Source organism: Equus caballus, chromosome 21 (genome assembly GCF_041296265.1).
Source record: "Equus caballus isolate H_3958 breed thoroughbred chromosome 21, TB-T2T, whole genome shotgun sequence".
Lineage (NCBI taxonomy): Eukaryota > Metazoa > Chordata > Mammalia > Perissodactyla > Equidae > Equus > Equus caballus.
The window spans coordinates 22,888,172-22,916,009 of NC_091704.1; the positions used below are offsets into that span (position 1 = coordinate 22,888,172).

The 27,838-nt window shown below is 40.1% G+C and overlaps 1 protein-coding gene and 1 long non-coding RNA gene across 7 annotated transcripts in view; both read left to right on the forward strand.

Moving 5' to 3' along the window:
* The window catches only part of ADAMTS6 (ADAM metallopeptidase with thrombospondin type 1 motif 6), a 308,350-nt gene extending 288,025 nt beyond the window's left edge, over positions 1-20,325 (forward strand). For 5 of the 6 annotated variants that reach the window (XR_011430332.1, XR_011430333.1, XM_070246190.1 and 2 more), the window contains 3 exons: positions 2,544-2,720; positions 5,402-5,558; positions 17,153-20,325. Coding sequence is in view for 3 of the 6 variants with exons in the window: in XM_070246190.1 (XP_070102291.1) it covers positions 2,544-2,720; positions 5,402-5,558; positions 17,153-17,262 (444 nt within the window). In the remaining 3 variants the exon portion in view is untranslated. Of the gene's footprint in view, positions 1-2,543; positions 2,721-5,401; positions 5,559-17,152 lie in introns of those variants that run through there. The other variant, XR_011430331.1, reaches the window with a different exon arrangement.
* A 2,824-nt stretch (positions 20,326-23,149) lies between these two features.
* Positions 23,150-27,666, forward strand: LOC138919818 (uncharacterized). The gene is made up of 2 exons (XR_011430389.1): positions 23,150-23,274; positions 26,048-27,666. It is a non-coding gene; the product is annotated as an uncharacterized lncRNA (long non-coding RNA).
* Positions 27,667-27,838: the final 172 nt, after the last annotated feature.

Here is a 27,838-nt window from a genome sequence, read left to right on the forward strand (position 1 = left end):
TACATGATTATAAGACATAGTTGTCTGTCTTGGTTTCTTGAAATATAAAGTGATAACGTTGTTGTGAGGATTAAACGAGACAATATATGCAAAGTACATAGGGTAGTGCCTAACATCCAGGAAACACTCAATAGGAGTGAGCATTAACACTGCCGTTTAATAGCTGCATGACTTTCTACCAACCACTTATTCAAAGATTGTTTCCTCATTTTAAAAACAGAATAATAATTGCCATCTCACAGGATTTTTGTGAGGACTCTAAATTATAGCACTTAGCACAACACTCAGTATGTACAGTGTTTATTGAATGGTAGCTGCTGTTACTATTATCATTATTCATAGTAGTAGTAGTCATAGAAGCAGCCGCAGCATTAGCTTTGTGTGTGGCACTGGGCTAGCACTAGACAATACTGCAAATTAGTTAGGATGGAGAGATGAATCTGAAGAAGTAAGCAAGCCTTCCTATCCAAGTGTAGTAAGCATAAATTTAAAGAGTTTGCATTTTTATCTTGAAGACAATATTGAGCAATTAAAGGATGCTTTGTAATCAAAAGAGAATATAATTGGATTTATGCTTTAGAGAGTGGATTGGTGTGAGGTAAGAGCAAGAAATGAGAGACCTGTTAGAAAGGCATTGCAGTATTACACTGTAAGAAATGATGTTTATCTGAAGTAAAGTTAGTGGCGACAGAGAGTAATCAACAGATGTGAGAGAGATTTAGGAGTTGGATTAGTAGGACCTAGTAATTGAAAATATGGGTAGACTGAGGCAGCAGCTGGCAATAAGGATGTTGATTTGGCTGTGAAAGGAAGAACAGGGATCAGGAATTTCTCTCCTGATCTCTAAGTCCCTAACTAAAGCCTCTTCTGGAGCTATATTGGGAAGAACTGGATGTTATCCTCCTTTGAAATGCATCTTAATGAAACTTTTTCTAAGTTCTACATTCATTGTGGTGAAGAGTTTTCACGGGATCCTTGATTTTCACCTGAAAAACGTTAATATTTTTCTTTCTTTCTATGACATGTACCAGGTTCAAGGATTGCCCCTGACAAAGCCACTCAGGGGTGTGTACAGTGTTCATTAAGACATCCTGTCCCACAACTAATACGTCTTCATTTACCTAATGGTAAATGAAAGCCATCATCATTTCAGATAAAGGACAGTATGTATTTATTGAGTGCATACTCAAAGCCCTCTGCTAGATCCTGGGGGTCAGGGTGGGTGGTGTTCAAAGAAGAAACAGAAATGAAATAATTTTAAGGAGCTTATAGTCTGGTAGGGTTGAGAAGACATGTAAATACATAATTATAAATAGGCAGATGGTGATTAGTGATACAAAAATTATATATTCTGCATCCTCTTTTTTGGTACTTAACCTGTGGTCACAAGTCTGTCTCCAACATAAAACTGTGAGCTCCTTGAGGGTAGAGACCATCTTATTTATTTTATTTTATTTTATTTATTTTATTTTATTTTTTTATGCTTTATCTCCCCACATCCCCCCAGTATGTAGTTGTATATCTTAATTGCAGGTCCTTCTAGTTGTGGCATGTGGGACGCTGCCTCAACGTGGCCTGACGAGTGGTGCCATGTCCACGCACAGGATCCGAACTGGCGAAACCCTGGGCCGCCGCAGTGGAGCTCGCAAACTTAACCACTCGGCCACGGGGCGGCCCCTCTTATTTATTTTATACTCCCCTTCCCCCACTCTAGTGTAGTACCTGTAGGAAATCTGGAAATGTTTTTTGAGTGAAAGGTATAGAAACAGGGCTTCAAAATGTTGTGGATAAGGTCCTCACTTGACTGATAGGAAGTACAGACTTTAAAGAAGGGTTCAGACGTACAGGGGAGAAAGGTGGGGGACTTCAGTAGGCCACCAGACTAAACAAGTGCCTCTAGAAACAGAGCACTCCAATTAACCTGGAAGAGAGGTAAATAATAGACTTTGTAACATAGAAAGAGTCTTTTCTTCAGTATAAAGAACAGACTGGCTCAACTAAAGAGTAGTCAAATCCATTATGTTTAACTGATAGAGAAAGGTCTAGAGATTTTCTGCACAATAAACCTTCACCTGTGACCGTGCATTCTTAGCCACCACATTGTAAGAATCAGCATCTCAATCAAACCCCAGCTTGCTTCACAAAGAAAAGTTCTTGCGGTCTACTAATAACATAAGAATTCTTTTCAGAAGACTATACCCAGCAGCTAGAAAACCAAGAATTCCACATTCCAAAAATTAGCAGAATCTTGTCACAGCTGAATGTGGCCAAGGATAGGGAGGAATGGAGGAGTAAACCTACCTTCAATAAAAGAAGAAAATAAATTAGCCAAGAAAAGCAAACTTTGGATTTAGCTCTTAAAGACCTTAGGAAAAAAGATAAAAGTACTTCTGTTTAAAAACCTAAGAAATTTTCATATCTGAAAGATTTTGCCTAGAATTTAGTGTATAAGTATATTGAATACACATACATTAACTTTAAGACTTCCCTTAAATTTTCCTTTTTAAACTGTCCTTATTCATTAGCATTTGTTTTATTTCCAGTGCACTCCCAAATGCGGTCCAGGTTTCAAGCATCGGATTGTTCTGTGCAAGAGCAGTGACCTCGCTAAAACATTCCCAGCTGCACAATGTCCAGAGGAGAGCAAACCTCCTGTCCGCATCCGCTGCAGTTTGGGCCGTTGCCCTCCTCCTCGCTGGGTGACAGGAGACTGGGGCCAGGTAAGGCAGGTGGACTGTGGCTCCTGCTGAAGCAGCAGCTTGAGGCACTTGAGGCTCCTGATTGGGTCATTGTAAGGGCTCAAGAGATGAGTAACAGCACAGAAATCTAGGTCGGAGATACGTGTCTGAAATAATGCACAAACACCAGCAGCCACACAGATACACACTTAGCCATGTTTCTTCCATATCCACGCACTTCCCACTTCTACCTACTCCTTGCATCCTAACATGTTAACTTAGAATTAAAAGAGAAATAGTTGAGATGGCCAGAGATTTGAATAAGCTACGAAAACTTTGGATTATAAGCAAAACTCTCTCAACTAATTCAAAAACAAATCAGTTAACACCAGTGTCTTAATTTTCCCGCTTGCAGAGTAACTCCTCTCAACCTCACAAAAAAGATGTGGGGGTTTTAATTAGCTTGATAATGTGATTGACAATTTTTGAAATATTGCTTATTCTTCAATGGATTTATCTGATGGACATTATGAATTGGGAAGCAAGTATACAGGGCTTTTGGTATATATTTTTGTGTTAGACTTATTTCCATTTTATGTTCCAATTCCTATTTTTTCTCTCTTCTTTCTCACTTACTTTTAAATTGTGTTGTCTTGACGAAGGCCACTTTAAATCCTTTAAAAACAAATTGGCATATTTGGATAGAAGAAAAATTGAGTATTGTTCTTTTGAATGTCAAAAAGAAAATCTATTAAGTTTCATTAAAAAATAATGCTCCAGAAAGTAAATTCTAGATAATCAATGCCCTTTTCCTGTGGTTTTATAATTAACCTTGTAGCTAGTCATTTTCTAATATCTGAGACCCAAATAAATCATAATGGCATGTAACTACATTAGTATGATTCTTTTTGGGCTCTGAACCTGCCATTACTTATTAAAAATGGCATTTCATGGAAGTAGTTACCAAAATTTCTGGACAAAATTCAATATTGCTAGATTGTGTTAGTATCTACAGACCTCTTTTGTGACATTTGGGAGAGGGCAAAGATTTTCAGTCTACCTTAAGGCAAATAAATTTACTTGCTCTGTGCTCAGCCCTGTGGAGAGACAAAAGAAATATGATCATAAAGTAATTAACCTTTGCGTTTGTGTAACAATATTTAGTTTAATTTGCAAAGTACTCAAGTGGAATACACAAGTATGTAGTGCAGTATAAAATACAGTGTAAGAGTATTATGTGCAGTTAAACATTTCTCTGTAGAAGTGTAACAGTTTCATAATATATGATTGATATCATGCTATTAAAGAACAAGATATGCTGTCTTAATTTTTATTTAAACCAGGTAGGCATTTCCTTCCTTATATATTCTTTCTTTCAAGGCACTATTATATAAAGGTCAGTTGAAAGTTTTTGCATGTTAGTGATTTCACTAAATTTACAATTATCAATTTGAGATTATTCTTTTAAATATTGTCAAGTCTTTTTCTTTTCATCTGTATTTTCAATTCAGTTTCCTAAAATTGAGATTAACCAGTGAAAATATCTTTTCAAAGATGCTTTAATACATTTTTTTTTTTGCCTTTTTCTCCCCAAAGCCCCCTGGTACATAGTTGTATATTTTTTTGTGGGTTCTTCTAGTTGTGGCATGTGGAGGCTGCCTCAGCGTGGCCTGATGAGCGGTGCCATGTCCACGCCCAGGATCCCAACCAGCGAAACTCTGGGCCGCCGAAGTGGAGCGCGCGAACGTAACCACTTGGCCACGGGACCGGCACTGCTTTAATACATTTTTATGGTGCATTTATTTGTAACTCTGTATTTAGAAGCTTAAAAATAGACGTATTTATGAATATCCATGAGAATCCTGTCAGTGCTTTGAGAGTTTTTGCAAACAAATCCAAGAGGGCCTTGGTTTGTTTACCTTGTAAACATCATCCTCACTTGGCACCAGTTAGCTCCTCATCTTTTTGGTCCCAAATCTCACAGGCTTTCTGGTATTCTAGGGGGCGGGCCCAAAGAAGAGACCCAGCTTCCTTCTTCAGCTTGGATAGCTGATCAGTCCCAGCTGAAACTAAACCGCTCAGAGAATAACTTCAATTCTGAAGTAACTAAATCCCTGATTACATGAAAAAGGAGAGGGACACATGCTAATTGGCTAATGCCAGACCACTTCTCAGGTTTTGTGTGGCTGACAATACCTTGGAAAATTCAAGGTACCTATTTAAGCTCTTTTTTTTTTTTCAAACTGGCCCCATCACCAGGCCCTACAGCAGTCATTTCTGTTATTCTGAACTAATATTTTGGTCAGATTCACAGCACTCCAATGGACCATCAGGTTGTTTGCCCACAAGCCTGTAATAAACAGAAAGCACCAGTGATGTCCCAGCCCTAGAATCTCTGATTATTCTACTTCATCCTGAGGATTTTCACACTATACTGTTAGGGTTCACCAGCACTGCTTGGAACTGTTGGAATAATAGCCCAAGAAATTGCCATCTCTTGTCTTCTGGGAACTATGTTGCTTCCGTTTCTAGGGTAACAACATGATCCTTGAGTTTCTAAACCAATTCTGCAGTAGAATGACCTAATCATACAGCTCTCCAAGATGAACTACATCTGAGCTTTAAAAGCTAATGTATACAGTCTTTGAAATTATGTAGTATCTTTTTTACCTCCTGAAAATTGTTAAGATCAGTATTTTGTTTCTCTCTGTCTTTGGGTTTAGTGTTCTGCTCAGTGCGGCCTTGGACAGCAAATGCGGACTGTGCAATGTCTCTCCTACACTGGACAGGCATCTAGTGACTGTCCAGAAACTGTCCGGCCTCCATCGATGCAGCAGTGTGAAAGCAAATGTGACAGTACCCCCATTTCCAATACTGAAGGTGAGTTTTCCATGGAGAAGGGGCCTGTGGTCTCTAGTGACTTACCTATACTGGTTCCCAGGGTTTGAAGAGACCCATAAAATGACCATTGTGGTATAGTTTGTAAAGAGCATTTGGGAAAGCTGAATATATGCTGGATATGTGATCAGGAAACCTGTGGTCTTCCCTGACTCTTCCACTGGCTATATGACCTTGTTAAGTCACTGCATCTTTCTGGAGCTAAGTTGATTTATCCATACAATGAGAGATTGGAGTGGATAATCTCAAAGATCATGTCCAACCTAGCATTCTAGAAATATAGATGATTTCTAATGAACCACACATAAAAGTGAAAACTTCTGTTTCTTTTTGGATATAACAATGGATCTCTACCTTCGTGAAGATTAAAATTCATGCTCGTTATAAGACTGTAATGAAAGTGTGTGTTTGAAACTACTTGTGTTTCAAATGCTAATTTTCTCATTGTAGAAAAGTAGAAAAAGATAATTATATAGCTGTTTATAAAGGGAGACAAAGATCTTCGGGCTCTGACATTTTTCTTTCCTATATATTGGGAAATCCATTTATTAACAGCCAACGCCTAGCCAACACTAAATTTTCTTATATCTTATTTAAATAAATGTACTTCGTTTATTCACTAACAAATGAATATGTTAGGCATTCATTTGAAATTTCCTGAATGCTACTATGTAAAAAGCACTATATCAGAAACCATGGGAATACGGAGACAAATATGGCGTAGTCAGTAAGTTCAGACTACCTTCTTATATGGAAATAGAGACATGATCAAATACATGCACATGAACACATGAAGCCGTGAATTTAAATTATGTAAGAAACTCAACTATAGGGTTCTGCTTAAAAAACAAAACAAAAATAAAGAACTATCCTGAATATAATTTGTTAGTATTTTTCAAATGAAAATTATATGCTTATGAACCTATTAAAAAGAGATCTATTCCTTTTGGCCAGATTTATCCATTTGAAGTGATTTTTAAAAAATTACATTCAAGGCCTAGCCTCGTGGCATAGTGGTTAAGTTCGCGCACTCCACTTCAGTGGCCCAGGTTTGGATCCTGGGCGTGGACTTAGACACTGCTCATCAAGCCATGCTGTGGTGGTGTCCCACATATAAAATAGAGGGAGACTGCCACAGATGTTAGCTCAGTGCCAATCTTCTTCACCAAAAAAAAAAATTACATTCACTTTTTTGAAATGTTTCCATAGGAATTTATTTTAGGGAGTGCAATCATCTTGTATGACAGGATACAGCAATCTTGCATCTTTGCAAGTAGTCTGGTTTTTATATCTGAGCCTCAAAATGGTATACTTATTGTATGATGTTCTCTCTCAAAGAAATATAGCCTTGTTCTACTTTAATTCAAAATCACAGCTTTAATTTGCAAAACCTCTGGCTCTAATGCCATCTATTTCTTTTTTGTCCCTTTGGTAAAGGACATTCTGGAAATATAGCTTTCCTTGTCTTGAGAAGGGCTCAAAATCCATGACAAACAAAAGTACTTTTCTTAGCAAAACTCTCTCTTTTAAATGATCTAAATCAAAATATCTCTTTTCTGTAAGACTGCAGCAAACAACTTTTATCCATTGTAAATTATTAGCAATCAATCATGTGTGTTTAGGGGTTTGTTTTTCTTTCAGAGTTGGAAGATAAAAGGTTGAGGTGGAAAAGAGGATATAACTATCATATTAAACTGCTGTATGTTAGGTATTATCTTAGGTTCTTTATTTTTATTATCCATCTTATATATAAGATGTATATCTCATATACAGAGAGGAATAGTGACTTGCCCAAATTACAAGACTAGGAACTAGTAGAGTCAGAACTTGAACCCAGATTTGGCAGAGCCCAAGGGCATGTCAGTTTCAACTACATTTTCATGTTGCTCTTAATTTACTCTTTAAAGTAGGCTATGAACTTTAGCATGAAAACAGAGCTTCTGGTTATGAAGTAGAGAAACTTCTGGCATGACCATCAGCCTGATTCAACAGATTAAGGCTTAATCATTGCTGAAAGAACTGGCTTTTTGACATGCCCACAACAATAAATATGTTAAAGTTATGTTTATGGCTTTATTTTAGGCCATTTTAGTAATTTCTCCAAAAGCTTTTCTTTGGTTGTTCATTATTTATACACAAGCTTTGCAGGTGAAGATGCAGTGCTGGTTTCAGAGTGAGTGGAATATCGTTTGCAACTGCACTTATTTCTGCCTTAAAGAAATTCTGTTAAAATGAATAGGTGTTAATCTGAGGTTTCTTGAATTATTTGGAGAAACACCTCATGGTCATTTAATCTGCTTGGTCAAATTACTTTTATTAATCTGAAGTAAGCAGTTAAGACAGTATTTTTAGTCTTCTCAGTATAGGAGAAAACTTTTAGGAAATTATTAATCCAACAAAGTATGACTAATCTTAGAATTGTTATTCCCTAAAACTGTTGGCTCATTTAAAAGAAAGAGGATCAGTCTCTTTTACAAAATTAGATTTAAAGCATAAAGAGTATGTCTGTCATAACTTGTTTTGTGTTCTCTTTGGCTTCCCAATAGCATATATCGAACACATTTAAATACCTGAAACTATCTGTTCATTTCATCAGCAGCTAATTATTGAATGCTTGCTGTGGCCAGCCTCTGCCATTCATTATGGAAAATTCAAATACATTTATAACTTCATAGTCTTACAGGGAAGATACTTTAAAAAAAAAATAAAGGAAGGTGGAAGGTGTTATGTGGAGCAGTCTACACAAGTGCTAAGACAACTCAGATGAAGGACCAATGACCTTAACCTTTTGGATCAAGGCAAGCTTCATAGACTAAGTGGTCTGTGAGCCAGCCATAATGTGTAGTTGGAACAACCCAGCATGTACTTGGGAAAAGTAGATGAAACAGTTGTGTTGAATCATAAGTTGTCATTCCTAGAGTTATGGAATGGGCAGATAACATGGTTTTCAAAGGAGAAGAGGCTGTTGCATGAAAGGATCGTGAGAGTAACCTGATATGGCTTCTGGGAATCAGATCAGGGAGAGAAGAAATGCTCTTACTAAGGGAAATTTGGGAGAAAAGTCCAGTAGTCGGGGAAACAGCATGTTCTGGTGAATGTACAAGGGCAGAAGAGGACCTACTTCTCCCCTGAAGAGTCAGAGTCTCTTGACTCATAGTGGGAGGCTACTGAGAACCTGGTTCAGCTCTACCGGAAAACGGAGTAGGACAAATAGAGATCTCTTGGGATCTAAAATAAAGTCTTTCAGGGAGGGCTCTATGGATGAAATGGGCCACTGATAGAATCTTGAGAATAGTTTTAACTACCAAAGTTTAAGAAATGGTTCCCCTTCTAACATTGATACACAAAGTTGAAAGGATTTTACAATGAATACCCACCATCTGGATCTAGCTTTAACAGTTTACTGAACTTGCTTTATCTCATATGAATGTATATGTGACGTTTTTTAAATAATGTGCTCCATTAATCCAACCATTAATTCATTAGCAAACATACCTACTGTTGACAGGCACTGAGACTATGAAAGGAATATGACAAGATCCCTGTCCTCAAAGGGAGCACAGTTTAGTAAGGGCAGCCACATGCAAACAAATGATTTTCACAATATGGGCAGGCAGTACCGTACGTAACAGGGGTAGAAAGAAGCTAGCATGAGTCCACAGAGTAGTACCCACAGAGGAGTGTCCGTGATTACCCACAGAGGAAGGGGTAATCAGCAGAAGCATGATGGAAAATGCAGGCTTGAGTGGGGCACTGGAAGGTATGAAACTGTGAAGTAGACATTGAGATGCTGGGCATTCCTAGCAGGGGACGTCATGGGGCGTGGAGGCAATGCAGTATGGCTGCAGTGGGTTGGCAGATGAGCAGGCAGTGGAGATGAGGCTACAAACAGACAGGGACTTGGTTTTGGAGGGTCCTGTATGCAGTAGAAAGAGGTTAGGGCTCTATCTACGAGTTCTAGGGAACAAGTGAAGGAAACTGGGGACTGACATGCTTAGGATGGCAAAGGTGTAAAGGGGCAGAGGGAGGGCAGCCTTGTGTGGGAAAAGAGTTAGAAAGTTGTTCTAAGAGTCCAGGCTAGAGATGATAAAGGCTTGAACTAAGGCAGATATAGTAGGGATCAAAAGGTGGGTAACGAATTGGAAAAAAAGAATAAAATGGAAAGGAGATAAAAAGAACCTGATGAACAGTTAGACAAGGGGATGAGAGATACAGAGTGGTTCAGTGACTCCCAAGTTTCAGATTTAGGTGACTGGGTACCATTAATCAAGATAAGGAATTTAGGCATCTATAGGGAAATTAAGTGCTTTAGTCAGCAAAAGCCATAATAACATAATGGAATTTGAATAAGATTTTTAAAAATAAAAATAAACAATGGAGAGAGATCTAAGAAATGGAAGGAGGGTAAGGCAACAGAGGTTAGTAAGAGAAGGAAAATCAGAAGTGGAGCATCAAGAAATTAAAAGTTAATAGTGCGAGGGAAATAGGAGGAGGAAGAAGGGAGGTCCAATTTGCCGTGTTCAACATCTGCTTTAGTTTTTTATTCCTGAAAACCTTCAGCTAAGAGTTAAAGCATTATAGGCTTGATCTTGACAGACTGCCACTGATGAGGGTAACACCACGTTGCTGCTGAGAGTGAATTATAGTCATACTGGGTATCACTACATTTGAAATACTACTCAGAGGAATTTTTTAAAGTACATCTGGCAGCTGAGACTAGCCTACTCCAGCTCACCTGAAATTCTATCCCAAATGCCATTTTATTCATCTTTATGCAGTTTCAAGTTCCCTTGTAGTTTATATGGTGAGTCTTTTCAGCTTCTCAATAGCACAAGGCACTCTGTCATCTAGTATTTATTGCTGCCAGGTAATGATTCATGGTGTGCCATGAGCTGGTAACCGAGCCCGGGAAGGTGTGGTTAGTGCACATTGGTTTAGCAGCCCAGGCTGTCTGACAGTGGGTCTCCATCTCCCTCTAGAAAATGACTCTGAGAAAGCCTGAGCAGCTCCAGAAATCTTGTAAGACCTCTGAAACTAAACAGCTACTAAATTTGGGTTTTTAAAGTGGCATCTAATGTATTAAAATCAGTGAAAGGAACAGAGAAGGTCATTTGAAGACTTTGATTTCAAGGAGATGAGGAAGACCAGTTTTTCTTTGCCATTTTAAAGAGCTCATAATCCATATTAGCATTCAGGTTCACATTCCTGGCTGCCTATTTTGGAGGGAACCCTGGATTGACGTTGGGATTATATACCTTGAGGTTGAGTGTGGGTAGCATCCAGGGAGTAAGACTGGGTAAGAAGAAACTGAGGAAGCAAAGAGAGAAAGGAATGCTTAGTCTATGGTAAGATGAAATCAGAATTAAGTTTCATAGTTGATATCACCTTGCTTTGAGGATAAAAAGTTGGTGGACTGCTCCCGTTGCAATGAATAATGTCAAGTTCCCAAGTGAAATTTGTTTCATCCTTTTCCAGTCTGAATATGTAAAATATCAAGGGGTCAAGTACAATTTTATCAGGAAAAGTATGCTGAGTTCACATCCCCCTCCCCCAACTCTTGCCACACACATGCACATGCACAGACTTTGTCATCTCACTTCTCACCAGGCTCTGCATCTCCATGGGCAGTTTGACAGAGGTGCAGCTGGTTGTACTTTTGAAATCCAAAAGCTAGACCCTTAGGTGCTTAAGTCATAACTCTCTACTTACTGTGTTCTTCCTCTGAATCTCATAAAGAACTTACAGGCCCTGAGGGCATGCGCTCTCCAAAGAAAGATGCTGAATGGTCCAACCTGGTCATGGAAGGATATATCCCTGTGTAGCCCAACTCCCTCCAATAATACAATTTAGCCAGGCTTTGCAACATTTCATGACATAAATACAAGAGCGCTGCATTTCAGGGGTTGCTCTTGGACTCCTTGGACCAATTCAAGCCTTCAAAGTCACAATGAATCTGAATCCAGTTGCATCCTAAATTCATAAGCCTCTGTTCAGTATATTTTGAAATTACGTCTTTTAGGTCAGGGCTTTGAAAAATTAATATCAAGCACCTGGGGAAAAAGCCATTGGCACGTCAATGATAAGTAGATTCATGTGTTGCCTATGAAACAGGTTGTCTTATTTTATCATCCAACTCTATCAAAACCCAGAATACCAGTGAGACCCACTCCAGCATACCCGGCAAGTTACTTAAGATTCTAATAATGTGTCTGGATCACATTGCAGAGCCCAGGGGCTGGCTTCCAGCACTTGGTATATTCCAAGACTCCCTGAGAAGAATTTAGGAATACTCCATAAATTGTCCTTCCCACCAAAGTCTCTGGCTTTGGGTAAAGTGAAACTTGTTATCAGGGGAGTGGGGAGGGAAATGTAAAAAAAGGAGAGACTAGTTAGGGCCACAAACTATTTCCTAGAAACCACACAATAAGGACCTCTCACCCTTCCAATAGCCTCATAAGAAAAAAGAGAATGAATGTCTTGTCATTCTCCTCCCAGGGGAGTACTTAGCTGGTACATGATGATAGCAGAAGAGAAAATCAGACTCCTTCATCTTGAAATCCTTGACCCTACTGGCTCAGATTCCATTACTTAAAAAGCATTAGATACAAGTGTATCTGCATGAAGAAAATATGATAATAAAGACCAAAACCTTCAGAATAGATCAGTTACAGAGTGAATATATTAAAAAAAGATTCTACTTAAACTAAAGGTTCCTTTTAATAAATCTCCTAGCATAATTGTTTATTTACAGATTATGTATTACTTGGGTAAAGAGAAACTTTTATTTTTTTAGATATTTTAGACATTGGCTAGAAATCAATGCCAACTAAAGATCACTCAGAAATTTAAACAGAACATTTCTGTTATGATTTTAATTTTAGTGGGAAAATGTGATTTAATTTACGCACAAATTTTTCAGAATGATTTTATCACAAATGTAAGCTATACTGTGTATTGGCTCAAGGGTGGGATTGAAAAGACTATTTCAGCAGGCTTTGAGGATAAGGCAGACTAATGAATGCTAAGTGTCATACTTAATGCCTAACTACATCAGTAAAATGTCAGTGAGTCAGTCCAAGAGCTCAACAAGTCATCCTCTCTAGCTAAGCTAAACAAGTGGCAGATGGGTTGAATGTACCAATAAAATTTAAAACTGATACTAATATTTTAAAGATTACATTTAGCTTTCTGTAAAAATGGGGCTTTAAAACTTCTTGGTGTGTCTAAAATCACCTTTCACTCATGTGATTTTACTAAATTTGAGGAAGGTATAGCTGAAGAAAAGTATTCAGGCCCACACCCTAGAACCCTCCTTTTAAAAAACATTTTCCCTTCTCTAAGGTGGCCGAGCAAACCCCTGATAATAATGCCCAAGAGGTTGGCTTGTCATCAGTGGTATCTGCCAAGAATACAGAAGCATTGACAGGGAGAAACCTTTTCACATTTAGATGTCAACAGAGTGGATTTGGAGTTAGAAAAACCTGAGTTCTGGTCCCAGTTCTCAGACAAACTAGCTGTGACCCAGCATGAGTTTCGTAACCTCTTTGAGCTTCAGTGTTGTTGTCTGTGTCAAGCTGACATTTTATATACTTAAAAGGATTAAATATATAAATATGTAAAACTGCCTAAGGCAGTGCCTGGCCTATAGGAGGCACTTGATAAATCATTTTTAATGTTATTCTTACTAGATTAAACTCTCACGGAGTTGAAAGGCTGAGAGAATGAAAGGCCAGTCATGGTTGACCTTCTTTGGTGAATAATTTTCATCAATCTGAAGACTGAGTCTTCCAGTCTAGGCAGTCCCTGGAAGGCAAAACCAAGAAGTAGGAATGGAATCTTGCTCAGGGCTCCTCTTTCATGGGAGCCCCCTACACTCCAATAAGGCTGAGTGTCCTCATACAGCCTAAGAGTCTCCATTTTAATGTATCATCAAGGCCCTTTGTCCGAGTCTTGGCAGCCCCCATCCCTGTATCTTCCCCTAGGTCCCTCCCCACCCCCATCATAATTTACCTGCTCTGTTTAATATCTTTCTGTTAATTTGCTGATGTATGCCAATAGGTAACCCCTCCCGGGAGCCTATATACATTCTGAAGGACCCCAGAGAAATAATACATGACGCTTGTTCTCAAAGGCAGATGTGTTGGTGGTGATAGTGAGAGCTAATGAACTGAGTGTTCACTGGAGCAGGGCGCTGTGGCATGTGCTGCATAGGTACTACCTCACGTGAGCTTCCAACATCCTATGAGCAGGTCTCAGCACCTCTCCGCTTCACAGATGAAGAAGCTGAAGTACAGAGAGGCTAGGTACCTTGGCTAAGGACAAACAAAAGCTGAGAGGAGGCAGCTTCAGAATCCAACCCCAGCCCATCTGACTCCACATCTCCCGCTGCTGACCACCGTGTTGTGCTGCTGGTGAAGGCAGGTCCTGGGACATTCATAAGCAGTCTCTACCTCCCAAAGCTTGGTCCTGCTCCCAGGACCCAAGAGGTTTCCTGCTCTCAATCAGCTTAGTCGCAATCAAGTTAGTTGGGAACTAACTTACAGAGATATTGGGAAGTTCAGAGAGGGACACCCTGGGAGCTGTCTTCCAGCCTACCCCTACGCTAGATGGTGCTCCTGGCCACAGGGCCGTGTGCTGGGCCTTTCTGTGCCCAGGAGAGTCTCCTCATTTCCAGCTCTTACCTAAGGAGCAGAATTCCTATTTATATTTGTAATAGTCTGAATGGGGAGATGGAGCGGTAGTTGAGAGGAGAAATAATTTACAAATACTTTATTCTATTCATTATTTATTATCTATTATTTAATCAGATTCCAAAGTCTCAATCTAAGGAAAAAAATCTATGAATTTGCTTGTATTTTGCTCATCCCAGAGTTTTCCTGATCCATCAACTCTTCCAAAAATGGAATAATGAATCTCCCAATAAAGTTCTACCCCAGAAATACTGACTTGTGTCCATAGGACATTTTCTCAGTAGTAATCTAAACACTCCTCATCAAGAAATTCAGAGTGCAACTTACTGTCATCGGGTGGTAAGAGATAATAATAACTAATATTGATAATAGTAATAGTAATTCAATATATTACACTTACCGAGTGCTAATAAACTTTCTGTGTGCTGCTCTAGGTGAGATCATAGGATACACATGTTCCCTGTGGGAGTGGGAACTCTCATCATCCCGATTTACAGATGAGGGAACTTAGGCACAGAGAGGTTAAGCGATTTGTTGAGAGTCATGAAGTTAGTGAGTGGTAAAGGTAGGATTAAAGCCCAGCAGTCTGGCTTCTAATTTTATTTCCTTGTGCTATTAAACCAACCGATCCTCCTCTATCTGTTATTATCCACCAAATCATTTTTATATGTTGGCAAAGAGGGCCAAAGCTGCAGTTTCTTTTGTACTTGAAGCAGTCCCCCGAAGCCCTGTGGCAGAGTATGAGAGCAGCGGTTTCTGCTGGTGGGCTGCCCCATTGGATGGTGATCTGGAATTAAAGATGAGTGATACTGTGTCAGCGCTTCTCACCATTTTTTTTTTTAAAGATTGGCCCTGAGCTAACATCTGCTGCCGATGTTTTCTTTATTTTCTTCTTCTTCTTCTCCCCAAAGTCCCCCGGTACATAGTTGTATATTCTAGTTTTAGGTCCTTCTAGTTGTGGCATGTGGGATGCCACCTCAGCTTGACTTGATGAGTGGTGCCATGTCCACGCCCAGGATCCAAACTGGCGAAACCCTGGGCCTCTGAAGCAGAGCGCGCAAACTTAACCACTCGGCCACCGGACCGGCCCCCCTCAGCATTTTAATAGTTGCATTGTCTTGACAATATATCTTTCTTGGTAACACTGGTAAAAAAAAAATTTCCACAAAAATATTCTCAGTCTAAACTTTTTTTGGTTACTTTTTACTTGTCATGACAGAGAGGAAAAGAAAAAAATACCAGTGACCTCCAAATTAAAGTATGTGGAGATCTTTTCACCTCAAGTTCAAACTTGATTCACCAAATATCATCTGATTTCATTTTTTAGTACAAAGTTTAAAGAAATTTTTCCTATCTCCCCTACCTTTTTTCAGCCAAAACAAATTTATTGAGAATCCTAGTGTGGAAAGTTTCTATTCGAATCTCTATTATTCTCTTTGTGAATCAAATCTTGAGTGAGGGAGCTTGATGGTGGCAGAGCTTATGTTTTCAGAGGATTGAGGGTTCCAGTTTAAAATTTTAAGTCTTTCACTGAAAGAACCTTGAAAGTGAAATCAAAAAATTGTCACCTTATTTTTCAATAAGAAGACCTGGAGACTTTGCCATTTCTTTGCATTTAATTTTCCAAGGTTATCATATGGCTCATGTACCATGTACATTATCTCTTAGAACTTTAGTAGGTTTCTGAACCCATGAAAAAACAAGCAAATAAACAAGTAAACAACAATAGCAACAACAATGCTGTTCTACTCCACTGAACTTTACCTAGTGTTCTGCCTAATTCTAATTACTTTAAACAACTTACCCGGCATGCTTCAGTATAACCACCTGGAAAAATCAGGGTGGAACTTTGATTCTGGGAGGCATATGGAAATTTAATTACTAGGTTTACAAAGTATTTTAAAATCCCCAGATAAAAGTGATCAAAACCACAACCAGAGGAACCTACAGCTAGAATATACAACTGCATACTGGGGGGCTTTGGGGAGAAGAAGAAAAAAAAAAAGTGATGAGAAGACTGGAGAAGAATATCATTATTAGCAGTACTGGGATTAGATGGGGGTATAGGGGGTTGCTGAGAATCAAAGGCTGTGTCCCTTTCTCTATGCTGTCCCCTCAGTACCATCTTCTGGAACCAGCCTCAAGGGGAGATGGAGAAAGAATCGTTTATTCATCTTCTGGCTGCAGGAACTGCAGACCTCAACTGTGGCAATTCTAGCACTGAGGAGAAAATACACATAGGAAAAAAAAGGCCATGTCTCACTTCCAAATTAAAAAAAGACATTTCTACATGTTTCCATAACCCACAGACTGCTGCCATTTGAGGCCAACCCCTCAAAGTTTTCCTCTTTGTCTAGTGTAGTTGCTGAATCTAGGCCACTGTCAGCAATCCTTTTCATTCACCCAGGCCCATCCCCAGGCTTCACAGATGCAGAGATTCTCTGGAGACATGTGTACTTTGGTATCAAACAATGCAACTCATGTTTGATTTTGGATAACCTTGCACTGCAGAATAAAATAACCCTTGAGAAAGAAGCAATAAAAGCGCTGTAAGAAAAATGACTCATGTTTCCAAGCTGTCTAAAGTGATCACTTATCCCAACAAATGGTAATTCTTTCAAGACACAGTGGGCATGCACCATACTTATAAAAGTCTGGGAGAAAAGCCTTGCAATCATTTTTTTAAAAATTTGTGTTAAAATATATCAAAAGAATGTTTCTGGTAGGCTGTACCAGACAGAGTGTGCTTAAAAACAAAAACAAAAACCACATGGATGAGAAAGCCAAGGTGGATTGGCGCAAGGGGGGGTCCCTGCTGAGCATCCAGGCTCATCGGCTTGTTTATGTGCCTCTAATTGTTTTCCATTTTCTGCCCCCATTTGTTAGAGTGCAAAGATGTGAACAAAGTGGCTTATTGCCCACTGGTGCTGAAGTTCAAGTTCTGCAGTCGAGCATACTTCAGACAGATGTGTTGTAAGACCTGCCAAGGACACTGACCCACGGAAAGCCAGAGAGAGCGCCCTGTCATTTCATCATGGAAATGTGTCCATCAAAGAGAGCCACCCAGAGGAAGAGGATTGATGTCCTTGCAGATGCGTTACCCTGTGGAAAACGTAACCACTGGTCAGCCCTAGCTGACAGGATTTCAATATTATTTTAACTTCTGTGAAGTGGGATTTATTGATCCAAAGTGCTGGACACAGTATTAGGAGGGAATGCCAGATTGGAGAGAGCCAAACAGCACAGGGAGACTTGCTTACTGTGGACCGTTTGAGTTCTTTCGAGTAAATCCAATAGCCTGTTTACCTCCTTGGACCATTAAGATAATTTTTATTATGGACTTAGCAATGACACTGAATCCATTTGTATTTAAAACTGTTTAAAATGTAGCTGTTATGACTTGGTCAACTATGGAAGTAAAGAAGCTTCAGAAATCTTAAGTCATAGCTTAAAAATATTTACTATACTTTATCTCACTACAACCACACCACAATTTAAATTCTAAAAGGGGCTTTGAACTGTAATTTAAGGAGCAATTATAAATCAAGTGTAATGAAAGTTTGTATTATTTTTCTTCATTCCACTTAATTTCCTTAGGAATAATCCCCCTGTTCTGAACACTGCTGTGAGCCATCTATAAACTCTATTAAACCGAACAACAATGAAGGACTTAGTTTCAAGCAGTGCGTCAGTTACTGCAGCTGCGCGAGTCTGTAACGCAGCACTAACAGGCTGGCCAGCTTGCCATTGTGCAAGTGAAGCTAAGATTTCCATTAAAACTTTAAGACAAAAACATTTCAATTTCACGCAGAAGCCAGACCTGGGGTATGGTAGAGACTGAGGTACCAGGCCCTTTGCCACCATCACACAGGATGCCTCAGCTCTTGTTTGAGTCACTCCAACTCAATTGTGTTTACATCCTCACCAGCCACAGAACGGCTGCTGCCCCATTGGATTGTTGTACGCGTGTTGAGTTTACTGAGATGATGCTATGCAAAAGATAGACTGGCTCAGTGACAACCAGGCAGATCCTTTTGCTGACAATTACGATGGGTTCCAGATGTCCCTTCTTTGATATGGCAGAAGGGCATTTATTTATATGAGAACAAGTGTGTGTGTGCGGGCGCTTTTGAGTGTATGGGTAAATGAGTGTGCTTGCACATAAGTGTGCTCTGAGTTTAAAGTAGGCAAGGGATAACAACCAAAGAAGAACAACTCATGAAGACTAGAGATCATAAAGCATAATCTTAACAGTCACTCAACCAAGTATTTTGTATTTTTTACGGATACTCTGAATGGCAATTAAACGTGAAACCCAGTTTCTCGGGCAAGTCAAATTCTAGAATCAAATCTACCTAAATTAAATTGGCTAGCTCATATTTTCCCTATCCACAAGTTTCACATCATGCTCACCAAGAAATTCGACAGTGAGATTGAAAAAAAAGAAAGAAGAGAGTACTTGTTTATATTAATATTGTGTACTTGAACACTTGGAGCCGGGAGCAGGTTCTTGATGGCTGTGCTTTTTGTCCTACACATTGTACACCACGCTACACCAACACCTCAAACTCAGACCAAATGGCTACTTTGTAAAGATAGTACTTGCAGTTTAAAGAGCATGTCTGACTTAAATCCATCACTGTGCTCTGAAACTACTTGTCAGGTGTGTCACATATACCATGACCTGATGTGATGATTAAGTTTTTTCAGAAAGGAAAGAGACTCACAGACTTTAAAAGCCAATCTGAACTTCAAGTTTGCTCTGGACAGTCGGCACAGGATGTTCTTCTGCACGCTTAGTCATGGTCGTCTGTATCTCATCACCTACTTTCTCTCTCAACCCCACGGCTCATGTCCCTGAGCTTTCGAGAGAGACCTATTGACGATACACGACTGTAGGTGCCAAGGCTGCTATTTATGCTGCTCTTAGAAGACCAGCCCAGCTGCACCGTAACCATTCGGTGAAGGAAGGCAGCCCATGGCAGCGCGGCCCCAGCACTGAATTCCTTTGGTCCTTTGCAAAGAGCAGTTAACTTGGTGCTAATGTGCCCTGGTGAAATAAAATAAATAAAAGATGGGTGGTTTCTGTGGCATTTTAGGCATAGCTTTGCTATCGGGATCTGCTTTTCTCCAACATAAATATCAGCTCATGTTTTTATTTCAAAAAGATTTCATACGTTACTGACAAGACTATTTTTCACCTTGCCTGGAAACTAACATTGTGAGGGCCATCCCCCTGGACCCCATGTAGCAGCCCCTTGGTGCTGGAAGCGGGGGCAGCTAGTGTTCCCTCTGGGGTGTGCACCAGTACCAAGGCCAGGAGGCACAGAGCTCCTGGGGGCAGCATCAGCTTACCATTCTAGAAGGAACCAACACAGAATGTAACAGGACTAAATATTTTCAATAGGCGCTGAATTTAAACCTGAGTGGGGAAAAAAGTCGTATTCCACAGCGCATCACAAAACCGTTGCCGCTCTGTAGTCAACCATGTGGCTACATGATGCTCTATTCCTAAAGAATAACAATAGGGTTGTCAGGGGAGGCTGAGCCACCATGACAGGCCCCACAAAAGTAGTGAACTTTATAGACTACTTAGGGAACCCCAAGGAGACTGGCACCCCATGGCTGAGAACAGTATCTGCCACTTGCATCAAGGCCGACCAAAAGGGGAAGGTAAACATACCCCAGTAATTAACCCCTTGAGATACATATGACTCCCCAAGCAGTCCATTTCATTAGGAATTTTTTATTTGAGTGAATGTCACGTAGGTATCCTTAATAATACAGAACGAAATTACCTTTGTATTATTGTGATTAGTTGTTGCTTATTATTTTATACTCAGTATTAATGTGGTACACTGTTACTTTTTTTCCTTTTGTAAATTATATTCTAATTTATTGCCATGTTTCCTAACACTTGTCCTACATTCATTCTCCTGCTTGTAATGAAAATGAAAAAGACATTGTAACACTTGATGGAGTGAAATTCCACACCAGGCACAGATCTTTTTTTACCATAGATAATTTAGTAAAAATAAAAATTCAGCTTGTAAGAATGATTCAGATGGAAGTTGTCTATTCCCTGAAAAGCTGGGGTTAAATTTGCAGTAGGAGGAATCTATCCCTTGGAATACCACACTACGTTATCCAAATTATCTAGGTAGTGTCCGGGATTGAGATAATTGGTTGCATCCTTTTTACCCTCCTCTGAGACTGCATCTACCTATTTGTGAGTGTTTGAGTAACATCTAAATGCATGGACTTCGATATTTCTGGTGGGGCTATATCCCCAGATGCCACCAGCCAGCTCTTCTAAGGCTAGAAAAGAAGTCCAGATTGGTCGCTGCCACATACCATCGATCATTTGGCCCATAACCGTTTTGCCCCCTCCTTTTGCCTTCCATGTAAACTCTTTATTGTAGAAGAGGATGCGAGATATTTCATTGTGGAAAGGGCGCTGAACAAAAGAATTTGTATTTGAAGGATTTTTTCTACTCACATTCAACGGGGAGCATAGAAACATGATGGGCATTCTTTTCTACCTTCAGACATTTCCTCGTAGGCTGCGCTAATGGTTCAGCCATTGCTGAGCTGGAGGATGCTATCATATGCAAAGGTAGCTCTGCAGTTTTTGAAACTCAACAGCTGATATGAAGGTGACCTTCCTGCATACTTAGCTATTTGAGTACTTTCGTAATGACAAGTTCGTCAACTACATAAGACGATGTGGAATGCACAATCATGGTTGTGCTTTAATCCACTTACCCCCGTGCCTCATACATACACATTCAATCTTATACATAGGAAGAAATCAGGTGAGATGGTTAGACATCTTGGGTAAGTATTTCTGCAAGATGGTTCTAGAAGCCAAAAGTGGCTGAAGTATTATAATGCTCAGTTAATAGAAGACCTTGGGACTAAACATTTTAACCTCCCACTGCATTCGGCAGGAGTTGGGGAGGGGGCAATACCAGCAAACAAGCTTGCCTTAGCTTAGATTCCTCAGACTCAAGTCCGTCTTTCCATCTACAGTAGTTTTCAAACTTCCAGTTAAATGCTTTTCTCCCCTTGAAATATCTAACGGGCATCATCCTGCTTAGGGTACTGACACCAGAGACAATCTGCCTCCACGGAGATCCTGCCAGTCTCCAGGGAGCACGAGGATCATCCTTAAGCCTTTTTGCTCCAAAAGGCCGGGTGATATTTTCTCAAGTAAATTAAGATGAAAGTTGGGTATTGATCTTGGTGACAAATGTGTGAATGTGTTTGGCTAGGATAAGATTCCTTACTTTTAAAAGAAGGGAAAAGAAATATAATTCAGGGAGAAAGAAAAGCTCACAGCCCAGGAGGACTGGAAAATTCTAAATAAGTGGTCACCGGAAAGAGAAAAGATCAGTCACTGAATAAAAAATGACAGATAAGCTGTGTTTGGAATTCTGTCTCATTCAGCTCATCAGAATGAGCGGAATAAACTAACATACGTTTTTAAAAAGAACAGCTGTTCACAATGGTTTTGTGCCTCAGAATTCAAAACCTCAAGCTGAAACTTATAAAGAAAATGGTCTTTTCTCCCATCTCTTTCTCAGAGGGTTATTTCTAGCATTCTTTGTCCCTCATTTCATCCACAGATGATATCCGAGGTCAGAAATGGAACAGTGGTTTGAGGGCTGGCTCCACTCTCGGGAGGAAACCAAGGTTATGCCCATATTGTCTCTTGGTCAATGGCTCTTCTTAGCCCCCTGAAAGCCTTGAGCTGCATAGGTGATGAAAGCTAATTCCACAGCAATGTCTTCACCAGAACAACACTGTGTGCTTACACAAGGGCCCAATAGTAACTTTTGTCCCGGGCTCCAGGGATTAGGGAGCCTGAATATTCCAGTTCACTTCAGGGCATGGAACATCATGCCTGACCAGTCAGAAGTCAGATTCCATTGCCCCAGACCTTAAGGCTTATGAAATTCAATCAAGAAGTCTCTTCTTGGATACCTTACCTTACAGAGAGGTTTCACGTGAGAGAGGGCAAGTTATTTCACCAGTTTCAGGCCTCCCAGAAGGTAGACTGCCTTCCTCAGGTCAGTGGCTCAACAATGAGTGGCTTCTACTAGCTCCAGGCCAATGTAATTCTTGGAGGGGCCTGATCTGTGTCCCCAGCAAGGGCAGTTGTGGAAAGCAGGCTACCTTATGGGCCCACAGAGCAGTATTTGTGAGATGAGGCCCCGAAATCTTAAGCCAAAGTGGCCTCAGGAAGTTCTAGTCCAAGCCGGGTGTGGCTTCTGTGTCTAGAGAGTGGCATCAGCCAGAGCCATTGATTTATACAACCGAGATTCGCTGAGGACCTGTTGTAACCAGGTTCTGTGTTAGGTACTTATATGCCCTCTCATTGAATGGGTTACAACAAAACAACCAGGGCAGTACTGTCGGTCCCCACTTACAGATGCCAAAACTGAGGCTCAGAGAGGTTAAGTTGCCAAAGGTCGCAGAACCAGTGAGGGGAGTGTCACCTCTTCAGCACATGGAAGAGAGCTGCCTGATCTGTGTCTGGGACAGGGAAGTTGGGAAAGTCTCCTCTGCCTGAGAGAAACTGACTCATCAGCCAGAGGAAATGGAATCCTGTTTCCTGGGTAGCAGTGGGCCTGAGGCCTTGGGAGGGGCCTCAGGGGTCAGACAAGGGCTCCTGTCTTGGTAGGTGGTGGTGTTCACTATGAAAATTCCTGTGTCTGATGACAAAATTACAAGTGGAGACCCAGAGTGGTTTCTAAGCATGTAGTTAGTTTGTGGGAAGAGGAGGAAAAGGAAGGTCAGAGACATTTGAGGATGGACAGTGTCTGCAACGGCAGTTAGCAGCCAAACACAACGTGAAGGCTCCCACCTCCCAGGAAACATCCTGTTTTGAATCATAGAGCCTGTCCCTGTCTGACAGCCCTTCCACACCATTTCCAGACATGCCAGATGGCCTCACTGACCTATTTCAACACAACTGAAGCAGAATGATTCCTGTTGGCTTCGGGGTAAGTTTTCAGAAAGAATGGTGGGTTTCTCTCTGTTTCAGTCAGGGCAAGACCACTGGGGCTTGAAAACTCGGGCCATCAGGTTGCTGCCAGTGAGCACATTCTTTGACCTTCTGTGGTGGGTCCACAGAGTGGAACCAGGTGTTCTTTCAGCCCATGCCAGAATGTATTGGCCACCCAACTGGCCACCTGCCTCCACCCCACTGACGGGGCTTTGGCTGGCCCTCAACCAGACAGCTGTGCTGGGAGCCACAGGTGGCCGCCCACGCTTGTGCCCAAGCCAGCAGCTGCATTGGCCTGACTCAGCCTGGCAGGATGGACCTCGTGTGCCTCTGCCTCTGCCCCAGCTCCTCCCCCAGCCAGGTCATTCAAGGGGCTGGGGAGAAGGAAACCAAAACTTAACTACACTAGGAATTGTTTTTGTGGTCCAAAGGCAATCAAAAAGCATAGTGTTCTCTTCCCCCTCCTTCAATAGAATCAATTTTGGTATTTTATTTTTAATCATGTAAATTAATCAGATGTAAATGAATAGACATTCAATTCCTGTTGGTAGGTGTATTATTGTTAGAATAAAAATCTCCTGGTGCTATGGACCTATTTAAATCTAAAGGCAAAGGAGGATGACATCCCAACTTCATAACAATAGTATCTAGGAAAGCATCCTAAGTATCTAGATAATAATGGCATACAAGAGCATTACTTGGTATTCTGAAAAAACACCACAGAAGTGGTAAAATATGATTTTGAATTAAAGTGGGGAGCAAAAAAAAGTTATTGCATCCAAAGTAACTGCAATAAGACATTATTTGATTCATAGTTTTAAACTTGAGAACAGAGAAAAGTAAAATTGAGAAATTAAATATTTTATTTTGAGATTTTAAAAAAAATGTATGTTGAAATTATGAAACAAGATAATAACCTGGAGCCACGTTTAGCTTTGAAGATTTTCTGGACCCAGAAGATGTCAGTCCCTACTGTGCTCCGGGTCCATGGCCCCGGCATGGGCAAAGCTCCTACTGAAGGAAAGTAATAGGGGACCCACTGATTTATTTCATCCCACGTTTAATCTCAATCGCCGAAACTACATGTGCCAACCATCTCTCGTCTGGCTTTTTAAATCAATACATAAGAACTTAACTCCCCAAATGAATGTTCCCCATCCATGTAGTCTCTGGGGATCACTCTGTACTCATTCTCAGAGCAAAATCATCATTCAAAACAGTTTTAAAATTGCTTGTTTAGACTATTTCCAAGGGTAGGATGGATTTGATTTTTGCAAAAGTCCAAAATCAAATCTGGTGAGTAATTTGCATATAATCATTTTGGCTACAAGTATCTTATGTGTCTTACAAATTGACCACAGGCAATACCACAAAAGGAACTCCAAATATGCTTGAGTAAGTGATTACTTTGAAGGATTTCACTCATTTGGATATAAAAGTGCTGGTGTTTTGTCTAAAAATTTTGGGCATTGCTCTGTAATCCAACTTAAAATTAATATAACACAACATTTCACTAACTGTTTTGCTATTTCCAATTCTAAAATTAGCTGGAACCTGGACTACCTAAATGCCATATTATCTGTTAGCGAGAAAAAAATTATCTCTGACATCTTGGGATTGAGCAACCCTTAAATCCAGGAAGCCAAACCGCTTTTCGGACCCTCGAAGTCAGCAAACAGCTGTCCTTACAGGATTCTCCTTCCCGAAGTCTGGAGTAAAAACCCTCCCTCCAGAGACGCTAACTAACCAAGATCTGGCGCACCATTAATGAAGCCATGGCTGAGTGGGCGACTCAGAGCTCTGCCTCCTCACCACGGAGGCGGGGTGGCCATACTGTGGGTCCTGATTTACACAATTGTAGGTGTGTTCTATTTCTACAGCTTGAATCATTTCCCATTTGCTTAAATGATAATTCCAAGATAAGCCTGTTCTTTGACTGATCCTTATTTGTCTGTATGTTGGACCAAAAATCCGGCATTGAGTGTCTTCTCCCTTAGCCTGCCTTCCTCATAGAGTTTTCAAGGAAATTGTTAATGATATGTAAGCAGATACTTAAACGTATGGGGAGACTGCTATTGCAAGGAATTCCAAGAGTGGGTCTTTTGAAAAGGATAGTTACCCCCTTATTCATCTAACTTTGAAGTGTGAATTTTCACCACAGGTTTTTTATAAAACAGATACCCATATATGAATCAACACACAAATCAAAACTTCTTTCCCAACATTTTTGCTGGAACATGACTTAAAATCCATAATTTTTATATCTTTTTCCCCTTGAAAGAATCAAATCATTTTTAATTCACACCCTCTCTCTCCAAACAGTGTCAAAAAGACTTCTTGTGTGGCCGGGAATTCCTGTTTCCCAAATTTAGCAATGGTAGCTGTGGTGGGGGCACTCTTGGAGTCCATTGTCACTCTGAATCAAGAAGAAAACTTCGCTTTAAACATAATGTCTACAATTTTTCCCCCAAGATAGTCTAACCAGATCGATCTTTTTCATCAGCTTCATAATAATTCAACTGCTGATAACTGACGAGGAGAAAAGCTCTGATAACACAGATAGATGGGGTCCCTTCAGGGAGTTTAGCAAAGAAAAGAATGAGTGATTATGTATTTATTTAATGCAGTGTCCTTTAAAAGGGCAAAGGATGCTGAAAAATGAGGTTTCCTACACTATTAAAAATATTTAATTCAACGTTCTTTGCTTTAGGCTAGAAATTATCAATTTTTGTGTGTTTATTTTTGTTTTGTTTTCTTTTTATTTATTTTAGAAAATGTCAAGTGTATGCAAAAGTAGAGACTGGTTTAATGATTCCTTCTTCACCAGCTTCCACAACTATCAACACATGGCCATCCTATTTCCATCTGTACTCGTTTACTGTGGCTTATCTAAGCATATACTATATTATTTCGTCATTAAATACTTTGGAATGTATCCCTAAAGGATAAAGACTCCTTAAAAAAGACTATACTACTATTAACAAGATCTTCATATTTTCATTGTAAAATTGAATTTTCTCTTTTTAAATCTGCCGTCACCAAACGGGGAAAGTAATAATAATTGTATATACCCTTTAATGAGCACCTATAACATGCTCTATTCAGGGCAGAATAGTAGGTTTTTTCTGTCCATGATCTTATCATCATTATTGTTGATTTGATAGAAGAGGAAATGAGGCTGAGAGAGACTGAGACACTCGCCCACTGGCAAGCTGAGCCCAGCAGGACTGCAGAAGACCAGGATTTACAAGAAAACAACTCTTTCACCACCTCTGCCTCTCCTGTTTCTCTGTTGCAAATCACTTTCGGAAGGGAAACATCCAGCATGGCCCTCTGCTTGTTGGTCCCAGAAGAATGTTATAAAAACAAGTAACTCACGGAGAAAACAAAGCCTCCTTCTCTGGCCCATCTGGACCACGGCTGCTTTGAGCCTTAGTCAAGCAAGACAGTGCTGCCTCCGTGCAACTGCCTTGTTGCTGCAAATGATTTTAACCACATTTTTCTTTACAGTCAGTGTGTCCAAAGCTACCCTGGTTAATGAACCTTCTCTCAAACTTCCATTTGAGTCTCCAGCGCCATTGCAAAACTTCCAGCTGTAACTGTTGGTAATTAATGTCACTAACTGTGGAAGAAAATGTGCAATTAAAAGTTATCTTTGTAGGGAAATGTCATGATATCTGCAAATAGTTTTCCAACAATTGACTTTTAAAAATGGGGGGAGGGAGGAATAGAGAGACAGAGCAGTAAAACAAATATGGCAAATGCTAATAATTGGTGAAGAAAGGTGATGGATGCATGGAAGGGAAAGAGTTCATCCCCATAGAAGGTGCGTATCTGTGTTTGTGTAAATTTGTGTGTGCATGTGTATATGTGTGTGTGCATATATGTGTGCATGTGTATATGTGTATATGCGTGTATGTGTATATGAGTGTGCATATGTGTATGTGTGTGTGTGTATATGTATGGGGATGGGGGGAGTGTGGAGAGAAAGAGAGAGAGCAAGGGTGTTTTGATATCTCAGTCAAAAAAGTTAAAGCTCAGAGAACTCCTCTTTTCTTTCCTTTATCTTCTTTCTAAGCGGGAAACCAAGCGAAGGGCAGGAGTTGGAGTCACAGGTCTTTCATGTGAAGAGTGGCCAAAAAGGACAACAACTGGGCTAAAACCCAATTCTGAGTCCTGGTCCAAGACTGAGTGTTTCTCAGGTTAGAGCAGTGGTTCCCAGACTTTCAGATTTCAGGGACCAGTAAAACTTCAAAACTACTTTGAAGACTGATGTGGAGTTGCTGACTTTTTACTTCGCGAAATAAGGCTATTAAAATTAAAAAATCTATCATTTATTATTACCATAAAAGGTACCTTTCTAAAATAAATACATTTTAACCCTCAAAAACTGAGTACCTTTTACTTTAGTAGAAGTTTCTACATTGTTCTCATTTTTCCATCTATGACTTTTTCAACTAAGAAGGCTTTTAGTTGCAAGCATACAAAGCTAAACAAGTGACTTAAACACTAAAGGCAGGGCAGTTCAAGAGTGAAATCCACTGTTCCACAAGGTCCTGGAG